At 41.7% G+C, this 19630-nt stretch overlaps 1 protein-coding gene across 1 annotated transcript in view; it reads right to left on the reverse strand.

Moving 5' to 3' along the window:
- Positions 1 to 14472: 14472 nt before the first annotated feature.
- Positions 14473 to 19630, reverse strand: part of HBP1 (HMG-box transcription factor 1) — a 32229-nt gene continuing 27071 nt past the window's right edge. Inside the window, exons 10-11 of the mRNA XM_007944428.1 lie at positions 15552 to 15693; positions 14473 to 14490 (exon numbers count right to left, since the gene is read on the reverse strand). Coding sequence (XP_007942619.1) covers positions 14473 to 14490; positions 15552 to 15693 — 160 coding nt within the window. The remainder of the gene's footprint in view (positions 14491 to 15551; positions 15694 to 19630) is intronic.

Consider the following 19630-nt stretch of genomic DNA (forward strand, 5'->3'; position numbering starts at 1 on the left):
TCTGAGAAGCTGGACTATATGAAGAAAAACGTGGCATCAGGATTGGAGGAAGAATCATTAACAACCTGAGATATGCAGACGATACAACTTTGTTTGCTGAAAGTGAGGATGACTTGAGATACTTACTGATGAAGGTTGAAGAATACAGTCTGCAGTATAGATTACATCTCAATATAAAGAAAACAAAAATCCTCACAACTGGACTAATGAGCAGCATCACAATAAATGGAGAGAAGATTGAAGTCATCAAAGAATTCACGTTGCTTGGTTCTACGATCAATGCCAATGGAAGCAGCAATCAGGACATTAGACGACGTGTAGCATTGGGAAAGTCAACCTCGAAGGAACAAGTGCTGAGGAGCAAGGATGTCTCCTTGAGGACTAAGATACACCTGACACAAGCCATGATATTTCCAGTCGCCTTGTATGCATATGAGAGCTGGACAATAAATAAGGAAGACCAAAGAAGAGTTGATGATGCTGGCGAAGAATGGTGAAAGTGCCATGGACTGCTAAAAGAACTAACAGATCTGTCCTGGAGGAAGTGCACCCGAAATGCTCCTTGGAAGAGAGAATGGCCAGACTTCATCTCACCTATTTTGGTCATGTTGTCGGAAGGGACCATTCCCTGGAGAAGGATGCCATGCTTGGTAAGGTGGAGGGTCAATGAAAGTGGGGGAGGCCTTCAATGAGATGGATTGACACGATGGCTGCAATGATGGGCTCAAGCTAGCAGGGATCATGGAGCTGGCGCAGGATCGAGCAGTGTTTCGTTCTGCTGTTCAGGGCGTCGCTATGAATCGGAATGACTCGACAGCATCTAACAATAACAACAACAAGCATTCCATTATGTGTGTGTATCATAGTTTGGTCATCCACTCTTCTGCTATAAATCTTAGAGATAAGTCCCTTGCTAGATATATAATTATTGGCAAATATGAATTTGTTGCTTTCATTTTTGTTATGTCCTTTTTTGTGGTTTCAATTTCTTCCATTTAATTTTCTATGCTGAGCTCGTTTTGTTTATGAATCATGTTATCACTTCCTTCATTGCTGTTGTTTTAGTATTTGCTGAATATTTATGCTGGTCGTCTTTTTTGATAAGAAGGTTTATCATTTTTCTTTGAGGTTACCCTGTGGTTTATAATTTTCTTCCCATGTTTAGAACAGTCTGTTCTGTCTTATAGTTGTCTTGACTTGCCTACCATCTAGAAGTTCTGTAACAACACAGTTTTTTCCCTCTTTCTGGTTTGTAGTTGTCCTCATTTGTCAAATGATATCTCTAGTTCCCTGTTTACAATCTTGTAGACTTCTTTACTTTGGATACTTCCATAGCTGGGTTGGTTTCTGGGTTATATCATCATGTGTGTTAATGGTCAGTTGTTGTTGGCTGTTGTTGCTTCTCTGTCCAAAAGACTCCCTTTAGCTTCTCTTGTAAGGTTGGCCTGGTTTTAACAAATTCCCTTAATTTCTGCTTGTCTGGAAATGTCCTCACTTTACCATCATATTTGAGGGACAATTTTGCTGGGTACATAATTCTTGGTTGGAAATTTTTCTCTTTCAGAGTTTTACATATACCATCCCATTGTCTTCTTGCCTGCATTGTTTTAGTTGAGAAATCTGAGCTTAGTCTTATTGGTTGCCCCTTGCAGGTAACTTTTCATTTTTCCCATACTGCTCTCATGATTCTTTCTTTGTCTTTGGTTTTGGTAAGTTTGATGATGATATGTCTGGGTGATTTCTTTTGGTGTCTATCCTGTTTGGGGTTCATTGGACTTCCTGAATGGATATATTCTCATCTTTCATCATACCAGGAAAATTCTCTTCCAACAAATCTTCAACAATTTTCTCTGTGGTTTTATTTGTCTCTTCTTGTTCTGGAATTCCAGTGACACATAGATTATTCCTTTTGATGGTATCCCAAATGAACCTTAGGCTTTCTTCATTTTGTTTTGATCTTTTTTCTGATTTATCCTTTTCCAAAGAAGTGTTCAGGTATTTGCCTTCAATCTCCCTGATTCTGTCTTCCATTGATTCAGTTCTGCTCCTTTGCCCATTCAATGTGTTATCTGTTTCTGAAAATTTAGTATTAATCTTCTGGATTTCTGTGTATAGATTTTGTATCATTTCTCATTTACTTTGTCATTTTGTTCTTGTATTGTCTTTCGAAATTGTCATATAGTTTTCTCTGTGTTTTCTTTGATCTGTCTCTCAATTTGTTGAAGATACCTAAATACAATTATTTTGAATTCCTTATTAGAGAGTTCCAATGCTGCATCTTCCTCAGGATATGTTTTGGGTCTGTATCCTGGTCCCTTGTTTCTCCTACTTTATCTTGCTTCTTTGTGTGGACTATGATGCTCTATTGTCTCTGAGGCATTCTGACGTTTTTGTGTTATATATAATTGGTGATTGTATGTTGGAGTGACTTGCTCACAGGTTTTGTTTTCTATGTTTTGTTTGTATGTTATCTACGCAAGCAGGGTACTGTGCTCCTCTATTTGCTAGTTGACAGCACTTATACACTTACCACCTGTTTCCTTTCCTGTTAGCCTCTCGTAAGTCCCTGCTGACCTTGGCAAGTAGAGCCTATTCTTAGGTCCCTGAAACCCGAATGAGAATGCTATCACTTTAAAATCCAAAATGGCCGTCACTTGTAAACATTCAAAATGGCTGCATACCCAGTCACTTTAAATATCCAAAATCACCCAGATATGTCTGGGTGATTTTCTTTTGGGGTCTATCCTGTTTGGGGTTCATTGGACTTCCTCAATGGATATATTCTCATCTTTCAACATATCAGGAAAATTCTCTTCCAACAAATCTTCAACAGTTTTCTCTGGTTTTATTTTTATCTTCTTGTTCTGGAATTCCAATTACACATAGGTTATTCCTTTTGATGGATATAATATCCAAAATGGCCACCGCTTGTAAACATCCAAAATGGCTACACCTGTGGTCACTTTAAATATCCAAATGGCTGAACCTTCCGAACAGCGAGAAGTCAACAACTCAGATTGTCTCCCTCCTTGCTGTTTCTCTTCCTAGTCATAGGCCACCAGCACAGTCGTCCCTACAGCCCTTGGTGACCAGGGTTTATCTTTAGGTCAATTCTCAGGTCCCAACACCACTTGGAAGTATTCAGGCTGTTGGTCCCATCAGAGTAGCTGACAGCCCGCAGCTCCGACCGTCTCTGTACTCACTGTTTTCTTTCAGGTTTTTCCACTAGTTGGTGCCTAATCCACTTCTGCATAGTTCCTTCCAAAGCTCAAGGCTCCAGGATTATCTTCTGTATCTCTGTCAGTTGGTTTTTCTTTTCTTTGTTGAAGAGGGTCTGTGTCACTTGTCTGCCTATTCCTCCATCTTCACAGTTGCACTTCTTAAGCAGCCCTTGAAATCACTCTTAGTTCTTCCAGGAAATCCAAATGCTGCTAATCTAGTGATCATAGCCCCAAACAAGCCCTATTTGAGCCTAAGCACAGGTGGTGAGTTGTTTTTGCCAAAGCCAGAGTGGGGCTGGATGTAGTGAGGGAGTTCTCCACCCTGTTTGTGCATAAGAATTTTTTAGGGAGCTTTGAAAAATCTTAATGTCTAGACTGACTATCCCAGAATCTCCTGGGTGGGACCTGGCATTAGGATTTTCTGTACCGCCCCAGGCAGTTCCACTGTGCAGCCCAAGTTGAGACCCACTGCCGTTGTGGGACATATTCCAGTTGTCAGGGGAAAGACTCAGTTGAGACAGCTGTAATCAGTCACCAGCTTCCAGGAGTGTCTCTGAGCTCTCAGGTTTGGTGCCCAGAGCCTGGGTGAGCCCTTGGCCCTCCTTAGTGCCTGAGTGGATAGAATAGATCAGCCCAGGTCCTTCTCTTCTTCCTTGTTCACTATCTGTTACACTTTTTTCAGCTATGAGCATCTGACCAAAGAATCTGACCAGCAAGCCTGCCATTAGGTAATGTGACTGGTTACAACTGCCCTCAGAAAAGGCTTTGGCCATGGACAAGGGCATCTCTGCCTGGGGATAACTCAGGAATTTGCCAAGTCTAGGTGAATTTTTGTCTTGAGTCCCAAAGATTGACTCAGCTGCAACATACTTGGTAACAGAAAAGGTACTTGGTAATTCAGGTAGTGAACAAGGTTCATTTTTGTCATCTTAACAAATCAGAATGAGTTCATCCGCAATAGTTGTCCTGCTGTGGGCATATCACAAATCCGTTTTCATTTGCTTCTCTTTAAAAATGTCTCCTGAGTGATTTCACCAGCAGTGCTGTTGCTAAGCCTATATTTAGCAACTGAAATCCTGCTCAGTTATGCTGTCATGCCTTTTAAAGAAAGTCTACCCGTCACTCCATACATGGCTGATGCCAAAGCCTTCATGCCCTGAGCAGAAATTCAAGCCCTCCTTGGGGGATTTCAAAAAACTGGGTTCATCCTGCACTCTAGGCCATTGGCAAAGAGGACTTTGTCCTACAGAATGTTCTTTCTTCTCTCTTAGGCAAAACTAACTTCGTTCTTATATACTGGGGTATCACAGCATGAATTTTTTTCCCCTGTAGATAAGCCCAGGGTGACTGTTCCTCTTTAAATGTCAGTAAGTTTCTTTTAGCTTTTGGGGACACTTTTTTATATGCATTCTGTTCCTCCTAGCATGATAGTTTAGCATGAAGTAGGGCAAGTTGCGGATGGTGTAACTGCTGCTGAGTGAATGGCAGGCAATGGACTCTCCTCAGCCTTTGTTTCCTTTTGACACCAGATGTTTTTTCTAGAGCTGGCTATTTTTCTAGAATGGATATTAGTCAAGAGAAAGACTAATCACTGACTCTTGGAACTGAGTGGTGTCTTGAGAGATAATCGTCCCTACTCAGCCCCTACCAGGCAGGTCTCCAGACAGGTGTATTCCCTCAGGTACAGAGGTGTCTGGGGAGATAGCTGTGTCTGTAAGTGGTGAACGTGCTCTCAGTAGAGATGAAGCAGCGCTCTCTCAGGCTCTGCAGAAGTGGGCCCATTGGTCCGTGAACCCACTTGCTCTTGATAGTTGTGATGGAGCAGCCCCTCTTCTTCTGCTGGCCCTCTTCATTGCTTGTCCTAGGCACAGTGGAAGGACACCTTTTTTTCTTTTAACTTCTGTGGTTTGGGGGAAAGTTGACATAGAAAACTGGTTTTCCATTGAAGCGTTCATACACCTTTGTTTCATGACACTGGTTGCAGTCCCTGCAGTGCAGCAGCCTGCTTCCCCCTTCCTCTCTGTGGTTACCCTTTGTCCTTTCCTGTCGTTCCTGCCTTGTGAGCTTTCTCCCTGGGCGCATGCTGCCCTCTGAGGTCCTATGGTTGACTGTTCTAAGGCATGAGCCTTCCTGGGGTTCCTGCTCACTTTTCAGGCCTGTCTGTTGGTGGGCTGGAAGTTGAGCCGAGGAAGCAAGTTCAGTTCCAGGCTGGCAGGTTGACTGAAGGCCATAGTCTCAGGGTTCTACCAGGGTTTTGTTCCACACTTTTCTCCCACTCTATCCAGGATCTCCTAGTGTGACTCCTTTCAGAGTGGTGGGCAGTGGTAGCTGGGAACCATCTGGGGGTCCTGGTCTCAGGGTCATGAAGGCTGAGGTGCACATGGCCCACTAGTCCCTTGGACCAGTTGTTCCAGGGGCCTTTGATTTTCTTCACTATTCTTTGTTCCAGACAAAGAGAGACCAACACCTTCATGATGACTACAATGTTCACAGGCCATATTAGCCTAGTGGCATGTTTATTTCTCCAGTTATCAAACGATGCTGGTGCCTGTGCAAATCATTGGACCCCTTGCCCTCCTGGTTGTCTAGGGCCACAGAGTAGGAACCCTTCTGTCAGCTCCTTTATATTTCTGCAAAACTATTAGATCCCTGTTGATGGAAGATAATGTTTGGTCTCCCTTTCTGGTACCTCCTATGCCACTAGATAACTACCAGCTCTGAGAACTTTGGGTGCCCGAGATGGGGCCAAGAGGGAGGGTGGGGCCAGGGGAATGCCTGGGTTTTAATTGCCTATGGAGGCAAATGGGATATCTTTAAGTCATTTATGTATTTCAGTACTAAGCACACTGAGTATTTAATGCCTGACACAAATAAATTTTATTTTCCATCAAAACTTCTCCACTTGGCTAGTTTATATCACGTTAAGTAGTATTGACATGTTGCCACAAGTCTTTCCTTTGCTAATTGATCCCCCCCCCCCCAATAAGGATAACTTAAACAATTTGCTTATTTTGGTTACAAACCAAAAGAGTTGAGACTAACTCTTATATAATGCTTGGCCTGATTTCCAAGAAAGCTGATGTTTTGTTGAAGCAAATGAAATAATTTAATGAAAGTGCTTGAAAATCTTGCTCTGATTTTATGTGGGAGGGCAGCTTAAATCTGTTTTCCTCCCATAGTTCTGATGGTGTTTTTGATGAATATAAAAAAAAAAAAAAAAAAAAAAATCTAACCAAACTCATTTCTACATATTGTGTAATTTATATGTCTTATACTTTTGCATGCAAATGAAACTGCTAAGTTGATTTTCCCATTAATAATCCATTCACTACAGAAATGTTAGTGTCTGTGAATTTCACCTCACTCATTTCTTAGATGGATATATATACCATTGTCTCAAAGACAGTCGGGGCCCTTGGGGATTTCTCTACTGTATATGAATCTTCAGGAACTGCATTGGGGTGTGTAAGTAGAGAGTGCTGGGTATAAAGCTGGAACAATATTACTAAAAGACCCAAGTTTAACAGGGAAGGAGCTCCATGCAGGCTGAGCTCTGACAAGAACCAAGGCACCTCTCCAGACAGGGCTCTCTCACGGCAGTACATTCCACCGCACATGCCTGTGCTGCTTTGAAGGACGCTTCCAATCACAGTTCTCCTTTCCATTTCTTCTGCACTTCTTAGTCGTTGCAGCTCACTTTGCTGTGTTTCTAATGCATTTCTTTGTTCATTCTCCATGTATTTGTCAAGCACCAGGTCCTGGGGATATGTAAATGATCAGAACAGCCCAACCCTCAACGTTAAGTCACATCTAAGATGGGAAAGTGAAAGTGAACAGATGCTTGCACTATAATGTGATAATGTACTGTTAAAAAGTGTAAACAGCTTGTTGAAATTACATGGAGAAAGAGCCCCAGACCCCACATGGAAGTGTGGTGGGAAGAACAGGATTTGAATGCCTTCTGTGTACCTAGCAGAGAGCCAGGTGCCTCATAGTGCATCTTTTAATTCTCACAGCTGTATCATGTAGATATTGTTCCCATTTTGCAGATGAGCAAATAGTCTCACAATGTAGCTAAGGTCACAGCTAGATAGTAGGGCAAAGCCAAGTAGCCACTTAACACCCCTTAAATAGGGGCCTATCCATCTCTCCACACACAGTGATTGAAAGTAATTATGCCCTGAATGGAGAATGGAGCCAGCCTTCAAACCCAACCCAGCTCACCACTATCCAGTTCATCCCGACTCATAGTGACCTCATAGGACAGAGTATATCTGCTCCATGGGGTTTCCAAGGCTGGTAGCATAGTGCCTAAGGCATTTGACTGCTAATCAGAAGGCTGGCAGTTCAAACCCACCAGCCAGTCCTCAGAAGGAAGGTTGGGCAATCTACTTCCATAGTGATGTTGTTGTTGTTATGTGCTGTCAAGTTGGGTCCGACTCATAGTGACCCCTCCTTGGGTTTCCCAGGCAGTATCACTACAGAAATAGATTGCCCGGCCTTCCTTCTGAGGAGTGGCTGGTGGGTTTGAACCACCAGCCTTCTGGTTAGCAGTCAAGTGCCTTAGGTGCCTCGGAAGCCCAAGGAGGAGTCGCTATGAGTCGGGTCCGACTCCACAGCACATAACAACAACAACAAATATTTACAGAAGCAGAATGCATCTTTCTCCCATGGAGCAGCTGGGGGTTTGAACTGCCAACCTTTTGGTTAGCAGCCCACTGTTTTAACCACAGTGCTACCAGCCAGCATCCAGGGATTCCAAAATGCTGAGACCCTGCTAAGCCAAGGTTGTTGATGCAGAAGTCAGACCTTTCCACAAAGTTGTGTGACTCCAAGACATGTCCATTCTTTTGTGCTGTCTGGAATTAGTAAAAGCTTTAACAAAGAGGGAGCATTTGAGTTGGTCCAAAAGTATAAAGAGCTGCACAGAAACAAGGAAGGACGTTCCAATGATAATGTGCCAAGGCCTGAGAGAATGTGTCCCAATAACTATGAGATATTCAGGGTGGCTGAAGATAAATAGACCCTTTTCCAGCCCTACCTTGTTAGACACACCTGTATTTCAGAGCACTGCTGTGTATACAAACTCCCCGGCCTTCCCCTGGGTCGATACTAGGGTTGGGCTAAGAGTCACAAAGGGGGTGAAGCTGCTTTGCACATCTAATAAATTGAGGGGCTTTTTAGGCCACATCCAACCATATGGAACCTAGCAGCAGCGCAGAAAAGGCTGAGGGAAGGATGGTGATGAAGCTGATGAGCTCCGACATTGTCCTGTAGGGAGTATGGGATGGCAAGTAATACTATACTTCAGGAAGGCAGCTCTTGATGCAGCGTGGAAGGTAGGAAAGGTAGCAGCAGGGGGACCACCTAAGAGGCTACAGCTGTAATTAGAGTTCAAGATGGCAGGGGTCCAAACTGAAAAAAAGGGGAGAGCAGGGGCTAGCTGTGGAAATACACTGATAAAATAAATTAATAGGATTTGATGCCTGATTTGCTGTAAGAGTCAAAGAGAACTTGAGCGACCTTTGGGGAAATGGTGCCCTTTGTTGAAATAGTGGAGGGGAGGCAGAACACGGCCCTGAGTTTTTGACAGGTGGGTTAGGCAAAACAGAAGCAGCTGGCAACAGCAGCCAGGAGGGACGTGAGGGCTGGAAGAGAGATTTGAAACTCATCGGTGAGCAATGAATTAGGACTCTGGGAATTATACTCCCCACAGTTAAATGTAGAATAATGAAGCTCACCTAGGGTTTATGTTTTCCCTGATTGGAAGCCAAAGAATCAGTTAAGAACTAAGGGACTTGAGACTGAGTATGTGAGCTGAGCTGTGGTACTAATTTATATCTTTATACAAATGCACAAATCTAAAAGTGTGAGATTTTGAACAAAACAGTATTACAGTAAAAATCTGATTAGTGTACTTGGGATACTGAAAAATTAGTCTTTTAGCCGTTCTTTGGAGGTCCAGTTAAACGTGCATGAATACTTAAGCAGAGGTCTAGTTCAGAGATTCGCACTGTCTGCAAAGGGCCAGACAGTATTTTTGGCTTTGAGGACCTCACCTCTACCTAGATTGTTTGAACAACTCTGCCATTGTAGTGTGAAAGAGGCCATGGACAATACATATACAAGTAGGTGTAGCTGTGTTCCAATAAAACTATAAAAACAGGTGGAGGGCTGGATTTGGCCTTCAGGCCTGGTTGGCTGACTTCTGTTTTTGTTCTTAGCATCATAATCGTAAATAGCTGATTGGTACCACACACTCCTGACTAAATTCAGATTGCTTCCTAATCACACTGTTTATCAAAAACTACTCTTGAGCCCAAGAGTAGTTTATCCTCCTAGTGCGTTGTTCATCTTCAACAGGAATAGAATAAGCCTACTAGGGTTACGCTGGGAGCCACCTCCTCCCAGCGTGCCTAAGCACACCTTCCCATGGAGGGTGCAGGGCTCCCCCTGTGAGTTCTGTAAATAGCTACAAGCACGATGACTTCAGAAATCTCTTTGTAAAGTTGGAGAAAGGGAACTGATTAGACCACATACTGAACGATGGAAAACAAACACAAGAAACATCAGGCGGATTCCAAATCACAGTGGCCTGTAGGACTGGTCGAACTGCTCCATGGGGTTTCCAGGCTGTAATCTTTCTGGAAGCCCACTGCACCTCTTTCTCTCTGGAGCAGCTGGTAGGTTCACGCTGCCAACATTTCAATTAGCAGCCAAGCGCTTAATCACTTCACCAGCAGGACTCTCTGTAATTCAACAGACTAAAAAGGTTTATGGTTTTGCACATTACCCATAGCAATGTTGTTGTTGTTGTTGTTATGTGCCGTGGAATCCTCTAACTCATAGCAATCCCTCCTTGTGTATTTCCGAGGCAGTAGATTGCCTAACCTTCCTTCCGAGGAGTGGCTGGTGGGTTTGAACTGCCAACCTTTTGGTTAGCAGTCAAGTGCCTTAGGCACTAGGCCACCAGAGCTCCCACCCATAGCAATACTACCAATCAATGTTCGAAGGGTGCTGCTGGTCACTTGGCTGGAGGAACTGAGCACGGGGCTTATTTTGATTTGTGTATATTGGCACCTTCTAAGCTGGAATGCTCCTTAGAAGCAAGAATGGCCAGACTGTCTCGACTTTGGTCATGTTGTCAGAAGGGACCAGTCCTTAGAGAAGGATTATGATGCTTGGTAAAGCTGGGGGTCATCAGAAAAGAGGAAGACCCACAGTGAGATGGATTGTGACAGCGGCTACAGGGATGATGAGTTCCAGCACAGCAAGGACTGTGAGGCTGGCACAGGATCGGGCCGTGTCTCGTTCTGTGGTCTATAGGGTCGCCACAAGTCGGCGCCGACTCGAAAGCACAAACAACGAGCTGTTGTATTTCATTGATGTAATTCTTGACATTGTTTTCATTTTGGTTTTTAGGGGAGCCCTGGAAGCTTATGTCCAATCAGTACGAAGTAGAGAAGGCAAAGAATTTGCACCAGTTTATCCCATAATGGTTCATCTGCTTCAGAAAGCTATGTCTACTCTTCAGTAACAATGTAAAAAAACCGTTAACTCCATTTTGTTTTAATCCATTCAAGGTTGACAGCTGAACTAAGAAACACACATCATACTTTAAAAGATAGCTTCTATCCACTATTTTAAGAATGTAACAGCTTTTTCTTTTATCTCCTATCAATTTCACCTCTTTAGCACTCCTACTTTGAGTGGTGTAAAACATCACACAGCCTTCAGACTCCACGGACCTGATTTTTCCGAACCATCCAGCCCGGTTCTTCCCTATTTTCTACCAGGCTGGATAAAATGTCTTTCCCATCACACAACTGAGTCCTGCGATGGGGACAAGTCCCTACTGCTTGTAAAGGGATATGATGAAGTTACATGATAGACACCTGCTGTTCCCAACCTACCTTGTCACAAGTAGGTGTGTAGCTCAGAGTCCCAACTCTGGCTGCACATTAGATGATTAGAGGAGTTTTAAAATTTTCTGATGCCCGTGTTCCAGCTCATGCAAATGAAATTAGAATGTCTGAGGGAGGTAATCGGGCCTCCCCAAGGGATTCCGGTATTCAGCGCTTTGGGGACCACTGGTATTCTTGCTTAAATGTCGTATTGTATCCTTAAATAAAATAAGGCTTTCTTCACACTTTGTACATCATTTCTATTAAAAGCTGGCTTTGGGGGCCTTCTTACAGATTGAGTTGTGTCCCCTCAAAACATGTTGTGAATCCTAACCTCTATGCCTGTGGTTTTAAGGAGCTCTGGTAGCTTAGTGCCTAAGGCACTTGACTGCTAATTAGAAGGCTGGCGGTTCAAACCCACCAGCCACTCCTCGGAAGGAAGATGGGGCAATCTACTTCCGTAGTGATACTGCCTTGGAAACCCAAGGAGGGGTTGGGTCCCACTCGATGCACATACCTGTGGTTTTAGTTCTATTTGGGAATGGGCTATGTTATTTTAGGATTAGTGTAGGGGCTCTTAAGTCAGTCTCTTTTGAGTTAAGAGAGATTAAACAAGCAATTGAAAGAAGCAGAGATTGGGGGAGAGAGACAAGCCACATGAAGCTCACCCAGGAGCAGAAACTCAGGAGGGAACTCGCTGCCAGAGCCCAGAGGAAGCCCTCCTCTAGCACCAGCCCCCTGCGTTCAGATGTCTAGCCTCCCGGACTCTGATAAAACCTATTTGTTAAAGCTACCCATTTGTGATGTTTGGTACAAGCCACACTAGCTAATTAAGACAGGCCATTTAACCATGTAAAAAACATGTCAAAAAGAGAAATAGTTTTTATTCTACAAAGATTCTCTATAAATAGTAGATAATGTGGGTCCTTATTTTTGTGTTGCACATGCCATCTAGAATGTCTAAGGGACATTCTACTAAAATTTTTGTTTAAAGAAAATATTTAATTAAAAATAAAAATATTAGTAAGGAACTAGATGGTTCCCGGCTACCACTGTTAACCACTTGGAAAGTGTGGTGGTTATGTTTGTGTGTCAGCTTGGCTGGACCTGGTTGAGTGAGTGGCTAGGCATCTGGTGGGACTTATTCCCCATGACGAGACTGGCAATCACCTCCATGGTGGGATCTACCACAAGCAGCTGAGTAGCTGCCCTTGGGATGTGGTCTGCTTCCTGTATATAAAGAAAAGCCTGGGAAAATGGTATCTAGCTTATGGCACGCTGGGACCCTGCATGAAGCCGTGTCCTTGTTCAGCAGCCTGCCATGCTCTGCCGACCTGAGGACTTACAATGGACTTGAATTAATGGCCTGCTGTGTGGTTTGGTAATATCGGAACTGTGCCTTTTTACTTGTCAACCTTGGGCTTGGCAGCCTCAGCAGCCAGCAGCTGTCTGAATAAATAAAAGCCTCTAGCTCCAGTGGGCCAGGAGCTGGAGGCAGAGCTGAAGCCCAAGGTTGAGGGGCTTTCAATCAGCCCCTAGAGGTTGGCAGTTTGAACTTGGACTTAAAGCCTCCAAATTGTGAATAAACTCCTGTTTGTTAAGGTCATCCTATTTGTGGTATATTCTTGTCAGAGCAGCACTAGGTAACCAGAGCAGAAAAGGATCAATGTAGGAGATCGTAGTAGAGTAGATGAAAAATGTGGAACAAAACTCAGAATCATAAAAAAAGAGTAGGCTTACTGGTCTGATAGAGACTGGTGAAACCACCAAGACTACGGTCCCTGTCACCCTCCAGGCTTGGAATGGGACTCACTCCCTGTGGCTCCCAGCCAAACAACAGACAGGTGAAAGGGTGAACATTTACACCAGGTAGGTACACTCCTTAGAACAATCAATCATGGGAGGTCAGAAGGGCAGTCTTGCACAGTGAGAAAGCTCAGAGGAGAGGAATGCACAGGAAGGAAGGACTCAAGGAAAAGGTAACCACAGGAAGGAAGTGGGAAGAGAGCTGTTACATTATGGTGACTGCGGTCAAGGTCATGAAACAAAATGTGTATTAACTGTTGTATGGAAAATGAATTTGCTCTGGAAATTTTCACCTAAATCACTTTAAAAAATTACATTTCATCAGCAACCTCCTAATTATAAAACCAAAACAAAGTCTTCTAAGTGTTAGGAATTTACGTTGTATTTTCACCCTTGACCTGGTTATTCTGACAACTCATACATGACTATCAGTCAAGATCAATCAGCATAAGTCAGAAATAGACTTTTTTTTTTTTCATTTTATTTGAAATAATATACAAGAATATAGTGTGCAAAATTTAGGGGCAACATCATGAAGAAGTGTAATGAGCTGAAATCAATTTTACAGCTGTGATTCCTAACCAGAAACACCACTTGGTAAGTAACATGAAAAGCCATGATTGTAGCTCAGAGCAAAAGCAGCTGTATTGCCAATGTATTTGCTCTAATTTTAGACAGTTGGAGGAAAAAGTAAAGTGCAAGTGTTGCACTGCAGTAAGTGCAAAGTCTGCCCCCACCATAAAGATACGATGACAAAATAAGATATTTAAGATATGTGGCTGAGGAGATATAGAACACAAAGTTAAAAAATACAATGGTGTTGACTGTTAATAGCACCATTACAGTGACTATATCCCAATGCTATTAACTAACTTATCTTGACCGTGGCTAGGTCTCCACTGGAAATAATGGATGAGTGCTGCCACCTGGTGCACAAACTCGGCATCCTGTGGTAACTGCAGCAGGTGGCTCCAGGACACTGACACCATCCACCCGCAACATGTTCTGGCAGCCTTTTGGCACTGGCCAGACTAGGAGCTCCTGTGTTTGGCACAGATGCTGGGCCCCGTGGTGGTCGCTCAAGGAAAGGCCAACTCCCAGCTTCTGCTTTTTTTTCTACCATGTGTACAATACAGATTAATAAGCAGTAAGGAGCCAATGTATAAACAGCAGTTACATATTTTTAAATTCTTTTGTACAATTTAAAATAAACCATGTATACACTTCTCCTCTCTTTCTACTGTACTTTAGCACCACAGGATATCAATTTTCAAGCCTATATTACCTGATAGACATATATGAAGTTTGGAAGAAAAATAAGGCAATTTGGTTTATAATGTTGATAGTTTTAGCTTACTTAATGCTCTAATGGAGAAAGCAAATCCTCACTCATATTATTAAATCATTTCAAGATTCAATGCTATCAGTATTTTACGGTCACACGAATTCAGGACAAATGGTGAGACCTTGATCTTCTTAAGTCTTTCCATCAAGAGTCAACTTTTATGCAAATAGAAACTTAAGAACACAAGCATCCTGGTTTAATGCTGTTGTGAGCCCTGTGGAAATAAATTAAACTTAGTGAACATTTACACATCAATACATAGTAATTCTACATATGAAAGCTTTGTGAAGACAGTATTTACACATTGACTATTTAAAAGGCTGCTTTCTCAAAGGTGGTGACTTTTAAAAGTTTGCTAATATACTGATGGTTCAGGCAGAGATGGACAACAGAAAAGCAGACCAGGAAGAACAGAAAAAGGGATACAGGCAAAGTCCTACCACATGGAATTCTAAGTTAATAAAGAACTTCCAAAATCCAGTTCTTTTACATACTGGAATCTGATTACTGAATAATTCTTTAGAACTCTTGAAAACATGTCACTCTAAAGAAACAATCATAAATACAAAGAATGAATTAAACCATCTTTGGCCAGCTCTTCTGCTATAAAGTTCTTTCTCCGTCCCTACATTTGTCAGTGATGCACCAAATTGATTCTGTCATGTGAAATGTTCATATGATTAATCTAAAAACACTTATTAAAAAGATGGTGGTCTAGTAATGGAAAGTGGTAAGAACCAAGTCTGTTTTATGATGCAAACTCATTTATCACCCTTCCTGGGCCTTTAGACTTCCTCAAGCTTTCAATCTAGAAAATCTATGCAAATGGACGTTCCCATGAAGATTAGTTAATATACTCCCACACCTCCAACACTCCTTACCCTTCCCAATTAAGGAAAGAAAGGCTGTTGAGACACAGACCCAACAATTAGGGAAGTATTCTACTGTGCTATTAACGGGTTAATTAATAATGTTCAGCTTTCAACCCGACCAGAAATACTACATTCCAAAATTACTTTCCACCTCAACATTTAGGCCAAACATTCTTTTCAAGCTTGTGTGAGACGTCTACTTTCCATGCTAAGAGTAAGTTCCACTTAATGATAAAAAGAAAAGCAGAACTCATAAGGATGTAGAAACATTAGGTTTTGTATAAAAATGCTGAGAAACAGCATCAACACCACCTCCTATAGGCTGTAACCACTGCCCCGGCATGCTAGTGTAGCAATGGGGACAAAGTGTGGTGATGTTATGCAGCTACTGGATGAAACGTACCGAATTGGTTCTTTTCCTTTTCCAACAGTCTGGATTTAAACGTTTTTGTTCTTCAGCCAAAGCCTTTGCTTCTAGTGTGTACATCCTTCTCTCTTCGTTCTTCATTTTCTTCCACCTGTCACCAAGGATCACACTTATGGCTCTGTAAAACAAAAATTTATGTAATACTGAAGGTGAGAAGTCTGCATAAAACTCCTACCAAGTACTATTACTTCTGTAAAGTTAAAAAGAAAGAAAAAAGACAAATCTTTTGTCCAACATAGGGACAGGAAAAGGTCAAGGCTCAATTAAAACCTCCTGGAATACCACCACCATTTCCAATTGTCCAAGGACATCTAAAACGGCTAGAATACATCTACAAAGCTTAGATTTAAGGAAAATATTTAAGTGTTATATCTAAGAAGTTTTAAATTACCATTGGATCTATCCTGGCATATCAATTTTAAAATGGTATTTAAGATTCCAAAAACAATGTTCAGAATCAAAGTATTCATCTTGCATTAAAACTACGCTTACTTTCTGTTTATGCCTCTAACCCACCAAAAAGTATGACAGAAGTCCTTTTTCATTCATGCAACCAGAGTGAAAGAGGTAGTAGCATTAACTATGCACACCTTACTGTTTATCTCATGACACCTTGTAAACCTTAGGCAGTATTTATACTTACCACTTAGGAAAATTAGATAAACTCCTGTGTTAAGAAGTCAAACTGACAGATATGTGATAGAAATTTGAAGCTATTTCCTATTTATACCTGTTACTCTGCTCTCAAACTTGGTGACGCAGCTCCAAGTACACTCAGACATAAACCACTTTCCTTCTATGAAAAGGTTTCAACCACTTATTTCATGACACAACACACACAAGACAGAAGGTCCCAGAACATCTCACATAAACTATACACAAGTGATTTTATGTGCTCTGATATGGAAATTAAGGACATAAGCATCCGTGTTTCCAAAGAAACTGTAACCACAGAGGCTCTACCGCTAAAGAAAGAAACTTAATATATAATAAGAATATTTGTCTTTTTATCCAATTAAGCTGTTACAATTAAGCACTGTATTACATCTTCCTTTAATAAAATAAAAACTGATTTTTATAGTCTTTGGCATAAAGGTACCATACAATTGGTTTACATTTTTACTAGTTAAATGTAAACATTTAACAAACGCACACATACACCCATTTTAGTCTTCTAAAGTTAAGTAATGATATGCAGTATTTCCAAAGGAGGTAGCTACCTTCATTTAAGGTACCTTAAAAAACCTTAAGTTGAAAGGTGATTAATGAAATGTGCCCAATACAGATTCTCCTGCTATGCATCAAATATTTATGTTACCTTTCCTGGACAACTAGGAAATACACACATCATCTAAAACTGAGTTCTGCAGTTGAAGTTTATCCCAACTTAAAATATCCCTAAGTTATGTCTCTCTCTCTGATCTTTCTAGTCTAGTCTCCATTTGCTCACAATATGCCCCATAATGTGGACTTCATTACTTACTGAATTAAGACATGAGGGGGAAATACAAGTTCAAAATTAAAATTCAATGTGGAGATACACAGGTGCATCTGATACTCTTCAATGTTAGATGATTACAACATATCACACAGGAGTCAGGCTGAACATGCCAGGAAAAATGATTTATGAGCTAATACTACTGAGATCCTGAAGGGGAAAAAAAGAAAAATGGCTACAAAAGCCCTAAACTTAAGGACGCCAACCTGAGGTTGATGTTGTTATGTGCCGTCGAGTCGGACCTGACTCATAGCAACCCCTCCTTGGGGTTTCTTACGGAAATAGATTGCCCCTTCTTCCTTCCGAGGAGTGACTGGTGGGTTTGAACCGCCAGCCTTCTGGTCAGCAGTCAAGTGCCTTAGGCACTATGCTACCAGAGCTCCTAACCTGAGGTTGATACCCCCCTTATAATCAGGGCAGTCTAATTACCCAGGAAGCACCCTTGCTGAGACTCACCTTTTAGGTGAAGAGCATTATTAAGGAATCCTGTCTCTAGCCCTGCTTCTGTGTCCCATGGAATAATCAGGCAGTGGGTATGTAAACAGTCCTACACGTCCACCTGGGGGCCTGTGGGCCTATACGAGGAGAAATGGGGCATGGCTCCAGTAACTAACTCTAAGGCCAGTTCAAAAAAAGAAAACAGGGAGGTAATAAATGATTCTCCAAGTGCTTTTATATTCTAAAAGTACATTTTCCTGAGAAAATCACCTAGCAGTCACTAGAGAAGTAAACTTGCAAACTGAATCTTTTAAGAAACAATACAGCTTAACCCAAAATTCTTTTTACTGAAAAATGAGAGATTAGATTTAGAAATCAGGTTAATAGCCCCAAGTCACAAAAGTGGCAGAACCAAAAATTAGAAAATGTCAATGGTGCTGAAAAGGCCCATAGAACTCTTGACTCAGTAATTTTACATTTAGGGATCAATTCTAAAGAAATAAACAGAAAGTAGGTGGTGCAGCAGCTAAAGTCTTCTGGCTGCTAACCAGAGGTCAGCAGCTGGGACCCACCAGCACCAGCTGCTCCAGACAGTTGTGGCCTTAAAACCCCAGAGGCAGTAAATAGGGTGGCTCTGAGTCAGAACAGACTCAATGGTTTGGTTTCATCAGGACAAAGAGATGTATTACAGTGTTACTTAAGGTTTTAATGTAAACTGACCAAGAAATAGACATATACAGCAACTCCCAAATCAGATGCACTGGGGATAAGAAGTTTCTCTTTTAAAATGTAAATACTTAGAATTAAGCTTATCAGACATTCAAACCTGAATTCGTAACTGAGTTATTTCATGCGGATGATCGTTTGCCTTTCCTCATGAGATCATGGGTAAAGGAAATGGTAGTTTTGATTAGCAGAGAAACAGGAAGACTGGAAGAAAGAAGATAACTTTAATATATGAAGAACTTGGTTGGTTTGAGAGGGAGAGAGAAGAGGACTCTAAGAGACAAGTAAGGGTACAAAAAGGAAAGTAAGGACTTAATTTTTATTCCTGGCTGTACTGGGGACAACTTGTAAGGTCAATCAGCATTTCGGCAAATCTGGCAACTTAATACCCACTGCCGATGCCTGCACAGGATGTGGTGTGACACAGCTGTAAAATAAGCAAATCCCTGAGCTTTGACAAAGGAAGTGCTAGTCTTTTCTATAAAGCTCCCAAATAACAATGAATGAGGTGCATGTTTTTAACATTGCTCCTCCTCTTAGATCCTTCAGGATATTCCCCAGAGCAGACCTTCTGGTTAGCGGTCAAATGCCTTAGGCACTACGCCACAAGAGCACCCTTATTTTTTTCCATGTCAATGTTGTTAAGTGCCAGCGAGTCGGGCCCGACTCATAGCGACCCTCCTTGGGTTTCTGAGGCGGAATCACTACAGAAGTAGATTGCCCAACCTTCCTTCTGAGGAGTGGCTGGTGGGTTTAAACTGCCAGCCTTCTGGTTAGCAGTCAAGTGCCTCAGGCACTATGCCACCAGAGAGAAAATAAAAATGGCTATTCTACATAGTCCAATTAATTACTCTTAAAAGGTCCCTTACATTCCAAAAGATACTACTGAAGTATTAAGGACATAGCTAAAAAGAACAGAACAATGTTATTTGATAACAAGGTACTTGAATATTAAGGTTTTTCAAAACTGACTACAGATTTGGAAGAAGGATAAATTTAAGATTTTGGGGAGCGGTTAATTAAAGGCAGCTTATGAAATTTTTTTACCTCAAAAAAATGTATTAGGTCAAACATTTAAATATATATCTGATCTAGAAGCAGTTTTCATTTTTTGGTATTAACCCAAACAATGAAAGCTGAGGCTTTCAATTTTTTAAGGAACTTTTAATTTTTGTTTATAAAAGAATTATTGCTTTCATGAAATATCCAAGTTAAATTAAACAGCCTGAGTGAAGTTAAATTTTTATTAACAGAAGTGGTTGTCATCGAGTCAGCTCGTGGAGACCCATGTACAATGAAATCAGACCACTGTGACCCAAAGAGTCTTCCCTGGTTGAATTTTCACAAGTCGACTGCCAGGCCTTTCTTCCTACCCTGTCTCTGGAAGCTTCAC

The sequence above is a fragment of the Orycteropus afer genome, unplaced genomic scaffold, assembly GCF_000298275.1.
Source record: "Orycteropus afer afer isolate SDZICR_OR568_19922 unplaced genomic scaffold, OryAfe1.0 scaffold00007, whole genome shotgun sequence".
Taxonomy (NCBI): Eukaryota; Metazoa; Chordata; class Mammalia; order Tubulidentata; family Orycteropodidae; genus Orycteropus; species Orycteropus afer.